The 13,859-nt window shown below is 38.1% G+C and overlaps 1 protein-coding gene across 1 annotated transcript in view; it reads right to left on the reverse strand.

Moving 5' to 3' along the window:
* Epha3 (EPH receptor A3) overlaps positions 1-13,859 on the reverse strand; it is a 317,372-nt gene that overhangs the window by 96,636 nt on the left and 206,877 nt on the right. The window contains exons 4-5 of the mRNA XM_052740962.1: positions 5,702-5,857; positions 4,644-4,979 (exon numbers count right to left, since the gene is read on the reverse strand). Coding sequence (XP_052596922.1) covers positions 4,644-4,979; positions 5,702-5,857 — 492 coding nt within the window. The remainder of the gene's footprint in view (positions 1-4,643; positions 4,980-5,701; positions 5,858-13,859) is intronic.

Genomic DNA, 13,859 nt, shown 5'->3' on the forward strand with positions numbered 1-13,859 from the left:
TAGGATATCCCTATAGGTACACTAGCGGGGCTTCCTTTCTGGTGGCAACCAACAGCTGTCTAATAAGCGTGTCAATTCAACAGGAGGGAAATGATGCCTGCTCCTGGAGACCTAGCCAACATTCCAGGGCTAGTGAAGTCATGGATCTTAGAGGAGAACCTTATACCACTACCTTACTAAACTAGCTTAATTCATAACTACTTTTAAACTCCTTATTCTTTTATAGCAAGTGTAGCTCCCACCCCTATCAAAGAAATTTCTCTTGGCAACAGATTTAGATGATTACAGAAAACCAAAGTTAGTCAAAATGCAGAGAACAAATCACTACAGCGTGCCCAATACCAGTGACACATCTACAACTCAACTCCTATACCTAAGGTTCAGGGAACATCATACAAGGGGGAACGGAAAGAGTGTAAGAACCAGAAGACCATGACATCTTTTGTGAGATTATTAATTCCTAGAAATGACAGGAAAACTTCACCCAACAATATGGCTGCCTAAACAAGATCTGAATAGCACCAATAGACCTGCTAACATGAAAGAGGGAAACTTTGTGGGCTTGTACCCTTAGACAAAGAACTACAGGCAACTAAGGAATGCTAATAACAGGAGATATAGTCTTCTCTGGCGATGAGCCTCCTAATTGGCTATTCAATACCCAATTAGTCATCCCTGAAATCATATTCATGAAAGTAACAGTAAATGGACAGGGAAAATCGTATTTAAATTTTATCAATTTATATATGTGTATGTAGCGCAACAAAGAAAAGAAAAGCATAGATTTGAGAGGGAGTAGGGAGGAAAGTGAAGGAGAGAATAGATAGTTATATTTAACAACAAACAATGAAAAGAAAGGCAATGAATTTAGAAGGGAGCCAGGAGATGTTTGTGGGAGGGTTTTGAATGAGAACAGGGAGGAAGGAAATGATGTAATAATATTAAAAATCTAAAAAAAAATTTAAAATATCTTAATTTTAAATAGTATTTTAAATTAAAAAAATGTAGGATAAAAATCATCTGAGAATTATGGAGTAAGTGATGAGATCCCGTCTTGTGAATGGTGGAGATGATGCAGGCACTTTTGTGCAGAGTCACCCCTTTAGAGCCCCATGGTAAAAATACCAAGGACCAGGTTTACTGTGGCTGGTCATGACATGTATCTCCAAGGCCATTCTCCATCTTCTGGTCAGCATTACTGTTCTTTGCTTCATGGCACATGCCATTGGATGGCAATGTGAGAAGGATGTAGAAGAAGAGTTGGGTGAGGAGACAAAGGAGTTTGAAAACATGATGAAATGTTGGGAAAGTGTCTGGATCTTTTCCAGCAGAAGCATTTGAACAGACAGAGAAACTCAACATTTCATAAATTTTCACACTCTACTCCTTCATCTAATCTGGATTTGTTATCTGCTATAGGACATTTAAAAGTTGTCTATCCACAGGTGGAGATGAAGACTAAATAAATGGATATTCCACCAGTGGAACGTACATTTCCAGAGGTGAAAGGTAAATATTCCCACTTGAAGGAATAAAGTAAAAGGCGACAGTTTATTCCAGGCTGTAACTTTAAGATGTTTACTTTGCAATCTGTAATTCTTCCTCTACATGTTTGACCTGGTCACTGATGGATACAATCTTTATATAGGAACCAGGTCTATGTTTTTAATCTTACTGAACTTGTGCAAGTATTGAGAGCTAAGAACTAATATCAGAATTTACCACATAATCCTCTACAATTTAGATGGTGCCTTATCGAGTTGTTATCTCGAAGCTTTAACAATATAATCAAAAGGACGATCAGTAAACTCAATCTGAGAAACTAAATTAAAAGAAACACATTCACTTTTGCCCTTTATAGCCACGTCAAAGATAGAGAGAACAGAAGGAATTGAAGCACGGAGGCATTATATCAAGCACAGCCACATCCTTCAAATGGCTGGGAGGTGAGTTTTATAAGGCTACCAGTCCATTAGCCTTCACAGGAATAAGAATAAAGTAAAACAAAGAGGTATTCTCAATAGACATGGTGTTGCTTACATATAACCATGCTTACACACCTCACCCTGGGGATTGAAGATAAAGCAAAGACTTCTGTCCCCATAGGCATACAAAATGATACAAACACCAAGTAATAAATTTCTCATTTCTGTTCTTCCACATTGTGGTCAAATCTCTGACTGCTCTTGAAAGAAAAAGAAATCTGTTTAAGAAGAGCCAGAAAGGAAGCCTGGTGAATCTCTGACCCATACTCTGATTTATAGCTGGCAGTGGGAGTGGGAAGCACAATCTCGTCTATTTTGTAAAGTCCTGGCCTTCTCCTAGTTGCCGCTTTACCTCTTTCCTCTCACTGTATGTATTCAGAACTATTAATTTTCTGATTAATCTATTACCAGAAAGCCAGAGGGGAATGATAAGATAGGGCACAGGAGCTCTTGCTTGTTTTTAAATGTTTTTGTTTGACATAGGAGATAATTAGAGCACAGATTAATGCTCCTGCTTAAAGGTAGTAAATCAGCTTGAAATAGGAGATTTGAGTAAATCATTTACCACATCATTAAAACCGTAGAATTCCCATGTTCACCGGACAGGAAAAACCATAGTCACGTAATATATAGCATGGGTATTGCTCATCTTTTCATATAATGACAGTTAAACAAACCCAAGTTACACATTTTAATATGACTAGTGGCAAATACGAAATACCATTTACTGCACTAAAGTAAATGCCTTCTCTGATGGGATTGGGATTGTAGAGAGCAGTGTGGAAAGCATCGTCTCAGCAAAGGTGAAGATGGCACTGTGGACATCAGGACACCTCCTCCTGGAAGCAGTCTGAATCTATCAGAGGAAAGCCAACTCTCTCCTCCCAGACTGTAATGAAGCATTAATTAAGATAAAGATGGCTTTCCAGGCAGGTGTTGTCTATCTACCTGAGGAAAATCGAGAAGCTGAGAGCTACTGCCAGGAGATGCAAGGTGTGACAGAACAGGTTATGTCATGAAGCCATGAGGGAAAAAATAGCTTAATAGAAATGGGTTGAATTAAGCTATAAAAGCTAGCTAATAATGAGCCTGAGCCACAGGCCATACAGTTCATAATTAATATTGAGCCTCTGAGTGATTATTTTGTAAGTGGCTGCGAGATCGAGGGTGGGAGAGATTTGTCCAGACCGTGGGGCCAGTTCGATCAGAGAAACTTCCGGTAGCAATAGGGACAATGCAAGTTTCCTAATAAAGATTAAAGTAATGGTTAATGAACACCACTGAAAAGTCAAGCAGTTCCCACAGATGATGTTTATGCATCACTATGAGAGAAGGTTAAAGAAAACTACATTTTCATTAAGATAAGAGATTAGAAGCCATGGTAAGGGGAAAAACAACAACAACAACAAAAACAAAACCTAGGACTGAGAGTTAGAAAGGCAGATGCGGGAATACATACTCCGAAAGGAGTAACATTCAATTGTCCTGTCAGAGATAGAGACCCCTCAAGGGAGGAAGGGATGCTAGTCCTCAAATGCTGAGGCTTCTTTCTGATACCTGGATTCTGGGAAGATGAAGGTAGACCTGAAATAATTAGTTTAGGAAATTTCTTAGCATGCTTGGGGCCTAACCTTTCCAGCTGTATTTCTAGTCTGACTTGCTGAGTTAGAACTGCTAGAATTTGAGCTATTTGTTAAGAATAGCACCATCCAGCAGAGCCATATTACAGACAAATCATCCAGCATTTGCTATGGATGATCCTTGTTAGCTGTAGTTAAATTAACCTTCTTCAGACAGACAGCAAAGATGTTCTGGTCTTATTTGTGTTGCTTTGGTAAATTACTTGAGAAATAATAAGAGAGAAATCTTTTCTTTTATCTCACAATTCTGGGTAATAACCCATTATTTGGGGGATGTCTCAGGTGACAGGAATTTTAAAAAGCTAGTCATGTGGCACCACAGTGAAGATCAGGCAGAAACAAACACATACTTGTTCAGTTGCTGGCTTGCCTTTATTCAACTAAATTTCCCCACTCTTAAAGAAAAGAAAAAAACTATATTACTTAGGACTTCCTCATAATATTAAATAAGTGAATGATTAAATATGATTCCAATTTAACCAATATAAAAGTATATATTCTTAAATTGCCTGTCTTGCCTTTGCAAAACTTGAATGCCTGTTAGGTTCTTCAAGTTTAAAAATGTCCCAAGGAAAGCCAGGCGGTGGTGGCACACGCCTTTAATCCCAGCACTTGGGAATCAGAGTCAGGCGGATCTTTTTGAGTTCGAGGCCAGCCTGATCTACAGAGGGAAAGCCAGAAAAGGCGCAAAGCTATACAGAGAAACCCTTTCTCGAAAAACAAAAACAACAACAACAAAAAAATGTTCCAAGGAGCCCCCTTACCACCTCAGGGTCCAAAATAGACAGCAATACATTTAAAATAGTTTTGAAATCACCTTGCAAATATGGTTTATTCTGATTCAGAGGATTGAACTGAATTACTAATGTAACCACAATTGTCTAAACACGAGATTGGCGAAGAACTTGGGATTTCTTTTCCATCTCCCGTGCAGCCATGTTTTCCTCGCTTTCTCTGCCCACGCACGGCTTGGATGGACACGACAGCGGCAGTCTGAAGCTGCCCAAGGTGTACTCACCAGCCTGATTAGTTGTGATGCTCACTGCCGCGAACTGTCTCGGTGGCGAGCTCAGCTCTGACACCCCATTAATGGCATCGATCTCGAAGGTGTAGTTAGTGTGTGCCAGGAGGTCTGTCACTGTCACAGTGGTGTTGGTGAGTCCGAGCTGCTGAGGGAGGAAGCGGACGTTGGGGCTGCACGGCTCGCACTGCCTGACGTTCCACCCACATTTCTTACATATGATGTTGAAGGTAATATCCTTCCGGCCTCCCGTGTCCAGGGGCCAGCTCCAGTCCAGGATAACTGAGGTCTCGTTTATGTTAGAGATAACATTTCTTGGTGCGGATGGAGGTCCTGCAAAGTAGTTCCACAAAGATTAATGACCATCACTTCTGGTTTCTACTACAAGGTAAATGGGAAACTTTATAAAGATCTGAAGAGGTAAATAACTATACTGTCTTTATTAGCTACTCTAATTCATCCTCAGGGGATCCATGAGATTATAGGCACATGGATTCAAGAGGAACAACCTCCCCGAGCTATGAGGTGGAAGTTTCTACTCATGATTGAAGATCTGTTCACAATGTCCAACAAAGAAATTTACTACTAAGTTCAATATCCTGGTGAATAGTTAAGAAAACTTCAGTATTATGTTTATAAATTTTAGTTCCCTCCTCCCCCAACCCTTTTATTTACTGTGACCTATGACCAAGAGATAGCAAAAGGTAATAAAATTCCCCAAAGCTAAATCCCTGTCTGTAACCTCTCCTGTCCTGGTAAATACATTGTGAGATTCTAGAGTCAGATACAGAATTTTGTTTTCTTTACACAGGGTTTCATTGCAGGAAGTGATTTAAAAACGAATTCTTTTTTTGTGTGTGATAAATGTTGCATCTGTGATGAGTCAAGCATGGAGAAGGAGGCAGAGAGTTTTCAGTTTGCATATGGAAAACAGAAAGAAATGGGCGAATGCTTCACACACGCACACGCACAGACCTCAAAAACAAACCACACGGCCACAGGATAAAATAAAACTAACAAAACATGGAGGCATGGGTTGCAGCAGAACTACTCACGGGTACAAGCCATGGATGGAGGGTCTTTGTCTGCCCGGAAATAATTATTCTCACACCTGCAGTTCATTGAACCATCTTCCTGCGTCGAGCTGTGTGGCGGGCACTTAGAACACTTGGCGATACCATCTGAAGCCTTGTAGAAGCCTGGTCGACAAGCTGCAAACAAAACGGCTCTTTTAAAATTTCTGCAATTGTTTTTGTATCTTGAAATGTGTAAAACAGATTTTTGGGTGTCAGAATATGAATTCCTTATGAGTAAAATGAATTTGTCTCCTCCCATAATTTACAGCAGCAAGTCATGTGGGCAGTGTGATTTCCCCTGGTATTCATTTGAATTTGATTTGCACCAAATGTCAAGGGAAATAAACCAAAAAAAAAAAAAAAAAAAAAAAAAAAAGCCACAAGATTTAGATTATTTTGGCACTGAAGTATGGAGAATTTTTCAGCTTGTGTCTTCACAGCTTTGCCTGGCATCAGACAATTTGTGGTGAGAATAAGGCAAAACTATGTCATGTAGTCATTCTGATTCTAAGACATGAGGCAGTGTGTCCTATCTGCACCGTAGTTACCATTCAACTGCATGTTTTTACATCTCTATCTGTATAGATCTTTGTTCTGAATACTGTAAGGGACTGAAGGGGAAAAAACCACGGTGTGCCACATATCTTAAGATGGCTCAGAGGATTTTCATGAGTTATCATTATTATTATTATGTCTTGATAATGTTTCTTAACTTCTAGGACAATGGAATACCCATAAGATTTAAGTACATTTTCTTCTCTATGACTGAATCAGAAAGCACTTTTCTCATTTATACTGTTGTAGGTATGAATTGCTACTAGGTTAAAGTTCTTTGCAAACTCAAACTCTTAACTTCTTTCTTTCTGTGTGTATCTCTGCATAATGTAGCTGTATAAGTCCAATAAGCTGTTTTTCAAACACTGATTTCTGCTTACCATTAAGACTCTTTATAGAGGGCTATCTCCCATTACTTTCATTTAGTCTGATGGAATATATAACATGTTCTGTTTCATTTGAATCATTTAAAAAACAAGGAAAAACCCACAATGGGAACTGAAATCACTGTGAAGCGTCTAACAAGATTTCTCTAGAAATTATTATAGGGAAATAATTTAGCATCCAATTTCTAGGCTTTATCTTTTAAAATTTAGATTAAAAGATACCTTAAGTTTGGATGGTTTGTGGAATCTGTACATACATTAGTATGCACACAGTGCAATTTAATAATTACAAATTTAATAATCTTCTATCAAGTTTATCTTGTGAATGAAGTGTTATTTGTATTCAAAGAAAAGACAACTTAGGTGGGCAGATCTTAACTTCTATATCATCCAGTGCACTTTGCAAGGATAAAGGTCCACATACAAACTGAATTCACTCTTGCTCAAAGTTTCTTGAAATTAAATGAGGAAGACATAGAGGTAAAAGGGATCATTAGAGTCACATAAATGATAAAAATCATTCACCCAGTCTTGCTGTTTTCTAGAATAAGAATGTCTATCCCAGGATGATTTTACAATATATGAAGTAACTTTTGCTGTTACACTGAGGTGCAAACAAATAAATCCTATTCTCTTAATCCAATCTGCATTGGATTACAGTTATTTACCCCCATTGCCCTTAAGCACTGTTTAGAAACCATTCATATCTCACATTCTATCATGCCACCCGGAAATGATATAAACTACATAAACAAACCATGTATTAAGCTTCTGCTTTCAATTTAATTCACTACAGAATAGCTTTTAATTTTCATAAAGTCTTTGCTGAGTCTTTAAAAAATTAAGCTGCAATGCACTGATGTAGTTTGTTATTTTGTTTGCTTGTAAGTTTATCTGCATGTTTTTGTTTGAGGCTTTTACAGTTTCAACATCTGGCATAAAGGTATTCACTAAGTCCTTGATCAGTTTTTGTTCATGTTGTAAATGCCAATATGATATTTTTAAAACAGGAAGCCATGTCTTAGCTACATCACATTCTGTGTAGATTATTGATAACACTTGAAGATAGCTATATTCAATAAGTCTATGCACTTGAAGATACTTATAGCTAATAAGTATACATGACTTAAACTAGTAAGTAGAATTTGTTCAATCATCGTTGAATAATGAATGATAATAAAAAATAGCTATAAACATATTCAGTTTAATAAATATTTGGAAATTGACTAATTTTGCTGAGGGTATCAGATAGACATGAAGGGAAACTTATCCCCAATTCTAATCATGACAAAAAGGGCTCTTGAAAGGCTTGATGGGGCACACTTTTAATCTCAGCACTTGGGAGGCAAAGGTAGGTAGATCTCTGTGAGTTTCAGGCAGGCCAGGGCTACAAAGTGTGACCTTGTCTCAAATAAAAGGGAGAGGTGTACTCTTGAAATGTTAAGTGAGTTGTAGACATCCACAGATGGATTTTAATTTGAGAGACATCGTGAAACTTGAGTAGGAAGTGCCCAGTAAGACTCAATTAAATCCCCAAATAGATCAATATGTAAAGGCAAATTGTTATTTAGTGACGTATGGCCAGCATTGTAGAATATTTATTGTACCAAAACCCTTCATCTTGTTGGTTAATAGAGTTCTAATTTTGTTGAGAGTTGTACCCTGCCAAGTACTCCTTTATTCATATTTTATGTCAACTATAAAGCCATGGCAGAAATAAGAGCAAAAAACGTGACCAAAGTAGTAGAATTAACAATATGAGCGAATACAACTGTCTGCTTTCTCTATTCTACATGATTCTAACCTTCACTGTGAGAGTATTATGCCCATAATTATAGTAGCTTACACGAGACAGAGTTCAGGTTTAAGAAAATTAGAGGAATGTGTACAGTGTCCTCAATGATTCAGCCAGCACCTGTCTCAGAATTTCTTGAAATTTGAAAGATCAGGGCTCACTTTAATGTAAAAGAACCAGAGCCTTGGTGGTGGTGTAATGATCCTAAGAAATCACTTTAGCCACCATATGTTTGTGTTGCATCTAAAGACTGACTTTCAGAAAATAAGTCACACATAACTCAGGACAGAGTCTCCGTATGCTGACACTTGAGAGTTGCAGTGGGTGATATCTCCAACTATATCTGTCTACTAACTGAGTGTCAAATCTACAATAGATTCTCTACTAACATATGAATTTTATAGACATCCTTATTCCTTCTGAATGATTAGCATATGCACATCTAAGTGAGATCCTACAACACATAAAATAGTCAGGGTAGATATGAATCTGCTTATTTTATATCCTGGATTATTCAAACAAAGAGGGGGTAGAGAAGAGGATGAAGTAGAGAAGAGAAGCAATAATTTACCTGATATAAAGAAATTCTATGAAACAGCTCATAGAAGAAAAAAAATAAATCTGGTTTTGATTTCCCCCCTTGGGTTTTTTTTTTCATTTTTTTTTTATTTTGCAATACAGTTCAGTTCTATATCAGCCACGGATTCCCTTGTTCTCCCAACTCCCGTCCCCCTCACCTTTCTCCCATCCCACCCCCTATTCCCACCTCTTCCAGGGCAAAGCCTCCACCGCGGACTGAGATCAACCTGGTAGACTCAGTTCAGGCAGGTCCAGTCCCCTCCTCCCAGGCCAAGCCAAGTGACTCTGCATATGCCCCAGGTTTCAAACAGCCAACTCATGCAATGAGCACAGGACCCGGTCCCACTGCCTGGATGCCTCCCAAACAGATCAAGCCAATCAACTGTCTCACCCATTCAGAGGGCCTGATCCAGTTGGGGACCCCTCAGCCATTGGTTCATAGTTCATGTGTTTCCATTCATTTGGCTATTTGTCCCTGTGCTTTATCCAAGCCCCCTTTGGTTTTTTGAGACAGCATCGTGCTACATAGTCCTGGCTTGCCTGATGCTCACTGTGTTGCTCAGGGTGGCTGAGGATCCCGGGCAATCCTCTTGCCTCATCTGCAAAGTTTTGGGTTGCAGATTATGCTACCGTGTCTAACTCATTTTTCTGCCTTTAATTTTATAGAAATAAATAATTGAAAGTCATTTACCCACTGAAACATGATTTTCATATAAAATTTAAACTGTGTACATGCATTTTAGAAAAATAATCATCCAAAATGACTTAAATGTAAGCTTTTCTCCCTAACTTTACTTTTTGTCATCTACTACAAATAAACAATTTCAGAAACAGGAATGTTCTTGTCTGCTTGTCTACATCAAAGATCTTTCTTGTATTTCTTATCTACTGCTGGCATGGGAGAGGGGAAAGTGCCTTATTTATTGGAAGAACAGAGAGAGACTGGCAATTTCAAAAACATGGTGAAGCCAAGCGGTGGTGGCACATGCCAGGCAGATCTCTGTGAGTTTGAGGCAAGCTTGGTCTACAGTGCACGATCCAGAACAAGCACCAAAAAGTACACAGAGAAACCCTGTTTCCAAAAACCAAAAAAACAAAAACAAAAACAAAAAACAAAACCAAATAAGGTGGCATGTTGAACTGGGCAAGTATGTAAAAAATAAATTCTGCTGTTCTTATTGTATGTAGTATAATTTTCATGATAATTTCTTTGAATAATTCGTTGGAAATATATTTGAAAATAAAACTTAATAAAGCATTTTCACTAATAAAATAATCAATAATAAAATAATCCACAGTCAAGGACTGGGACAAGCTCTGGAAGTCTTCCTGAAGAAAGGGAAGAGGGATTGTATGAGCCAGAGGGGATCAAGGTCATGACAAAGGTCATGGTTATGCATGTTCGAGCCCATGGAGACAGAGGAGGAGTGGGTAGATGGAGAGGGTGTTAGATGGGAATGAAGGGGAGGGGCTGAGAGGAGAGGAGGAAGGGGAAACTGTGGTTGATATGCAAAATAAATGAAAGGATTGTTAATAAATAAAATTAAATTAAAAAACAAAAAAACTCTTAAGAATGAATTTTCATTAATTGTTCTGGAGAAAAAAACAAATTTATCATGGGAAGATTTTATACCTACACATGTGTGTGTTAATATATAGGTATGTATATTAACAGAGACAGCAATCTCACTTTATTTTTTTAAAAATGCATCTCCTTCCCTTGCCAGAAATTAATTTGTGCTAAAACACCTATTCAATTATGGATTGTTCATTCTTCAGAAAAAATTTTATGGAATTATTGAATACTTTACATTAAAATGCATAAATATCTGCTTCTCTTCCTTCATTGTAAAAGTAGTGCAGTAAAAATTTACATATTTCTCTCATGCAAATATATTTTGTATGCTAAACAGATACCACTTAGAAAAGAAAAACCATTTTCAAGTAAAGATTAGAAATTTGATGTGTTAATGTGTTTCTTTGGGACTGTCCTCCTGCCAAAGACTCCTTAATGGTAGAATTACCTCTTTGAGCTACTATCTTTGGTTTTACCCTGTTTTTGAAGTTGTCAGCCTTCCTGTGACCTTCCAGTAAGCCACTATTAGACAGCAAATACAAGAAATGCTTCAAAAGACATGTACATTGCAACATTTCTTTTCTGAAATTGCTTTAAGCTTTCCTTTGTATGTCTAGGTGTGTTTCTGTGTATTTTTATGCCGCATGTGTGTGGATTCCAGATTGCCAGGAGCTGGAGATATTTCTGAGCCTAATGATTCGGATGCTGGGAATGGATCTCACGACCCCTTGAATAGTTGCAAATCTTTTTAACCACTGAGCTACCTCTCCAGCCCCAGTATCTAGTTTTAAAATAAAACCCTCAGCTATAAAGTCAAAGATTCCTATGATACAGGCCAGCCCAAAAATATGCAAAGAAGATACAAACATATGTCAAACTGGCTGCCAAATTGCAGAGCTCTAATTTATAACTTCCCTTAGGTAATCTGGTAGTGAAATGGACTTGGTCAAATGCGGATAAAACTATTCATAGATTTCAACTCCATGTTAATAGAATCAAAGGGCAATTTAACAATTCAAATGTCTTAAGTGATAGGGAATGTCTTAAGTGCCACCTCTTTGTTTTTCCTGTCCACTTGTTTGATAACGTGGTCCTAGGTATGTTGTCTCAACTTGTTACACAAGGTATTTTAAAAGTAGTTATGAATAGGAACTCTCATCCTTTGATTTTTAAATGGGTAAGTGAATGTAGGATGATCGGTCTAGGTCAGTTTAGATTAATAATCATTGATTAAATGTGAGAGAGGAATCCCCTCAAGCCTACTGCACATCAGTGTAGATTTTCTAGGAATCTGACCTCATTGTGTCTTTGGTTTCTGTTACGTTCTTGTCATCAAAGTATTCCTTGATTTTTCTTGTTTTTATTCCAAAGCTTCAATGTGTTTCTACAAGCTTAGAGGAGGAGCTACGGAATAGAATGAAGGAAATTCAGACTTTGACCTGGTCTTTTATACTAAATAGGTGTCTTCTCCAGTTCATTGAAGGAGCCTTCTCTTCTAGCTTCTGAGAGATGACTGGAAAAAGACTTGCTTCTCTATTGATGACCACCTTCTACTTTTAGTCATGATGCCTTCCCCATCTGACACTTTTCCCTCATACTGTGTACCTGTGTTTAGCAATGGTGGAATCTATTAAGATTTATTCGCTGTTAACTGTGTTCTCGGGTTTTAAAACTTTCTAGCTTTAAAACGGGCATACAACTAAATAGCAGATTTCCATAAGATGAAACAAAAAAGGCTGGGAAACATTTTTAAAATGTTCAACATCCTTAGTCATTTTAGAAATAAACATGAAAACGGCTTCAAGATCTCACCTTACCCCAGTCAGAATGGCCAAGAGACAAAAGGTGGTGTGAGATTCATGGATGTGGAGAAGGAGGTGAGAGGACAAACTGGTCCACCCCATACAGGGCTTAATGCAGAGGTTCCTCCAAAAGCTTTAAATAGATATACCACACAATCCAGCTATACCACTCTTGTTATATAGTGAAAGGACTCTAGTTTCTACTGCAGAAACACATGCTCACCCATGTTCCTTGCTGCTATATTCATGATAGACAGGAAATGGAAATGGACTGGATGTGTATCAGCTGAGGAATGAATAATGCAAGGGTGGTATACAGTGAAATAATACTCAGCTATTAAGAAAATGAAATTTGCAGGTAAATGATGGATTTGGAAACAATCATTCTGAGTGAGGTAAGACAGATCCACAGAAAGAAATGCTACATGTTTTCTCTCACTTGTGGATGCTAGCTTTGAATGTTTAGATATAAGCATTTCATTTAGAACACTCATAGAAATCATGAATTACCAAGGGTCCATTGTGGAGGGGCTTTGAAGGAAACTGAAGGGAATTATGGAACAAGAAAGGGTACACTTGAATGGGGGGTTATAATGTAAAAGAGGGGAACTAGAAGGGATAAATACTACTAAAGATATCAAGACAATCATATGGAAACCTACTATTATAGAACCTTCCTAAAATCTATCTACATAATTGTAGCTAGAGTTTTCCTACCTGGCCCACAGTCAGGACAAATCTCTCTCACCTGCCAGTCTCACAGCCGCTCAAACCCAACCAAGTAAACACAGAGACTTATATTGGTTACAAACTATATGGCCGTGGCAGGCTTCTTGCTAACTGTTCTTACAGCTTAAATTAATCCATTTCTATAAATCTATACCTTGCCACGTGGCTCGTGGCTTACCGGCATCTTCACATGCTGTTTCTCATCGTGGCGACTGGCTGTGTCTCTCTGACTCAGCCTTCCACTTTCCCGCTTTATTCTCCTCCTTGTCCCACTGACCAATCAGTGTTTTATTTATTGACCAATCAGCAACACACTTGACATACAGACCATCCCACAGCACATAATACCTAAAAAGAGCTGAAATGGAGTTACCCCATAACAAGACAGCAATAATCTTCCTAGACACTATAGGCTAAATATAAAAAGGCCAATCCAGGAAATGGGTTATTTCTTTTGGAGCTGTTTACGAATGACGTCCCAAAGACCTCTGAATACAGTCATTGCTCTTGGTTACTCTCAGAACTTTACAGTAAGACCCTCTTGCTAAAGACCCCACATATTTCATTCATAGAACATAGAAAAAACCGACTGTGATTTTACTGAAAAATTCATCCCTCCTGACTTGCTTTCATAGTGTTGGAAGATTCTATGCATGCTACTGTAGGAACAAAGTAATCAATATAACCCAGCTGTGGAAAGGAGTTTTGGGTTCAA

Source organism: Peromyscus californicus, unplaced genomic scaffold (assembly GCF_007827085.1).
Source record: "Peromyscus californicus insignis strain IS unplaced genomic scaffold, ASM782708v3 Scaffold_16__1_contigs__length_79575227, whole genome shotgun sequence".
Lineage (NCBI taxonomy): Eukaryota > Metazoa > Chordata > Mammalia > Rodentia > Cricetidae > Peromyscus > Peromyscus californicus.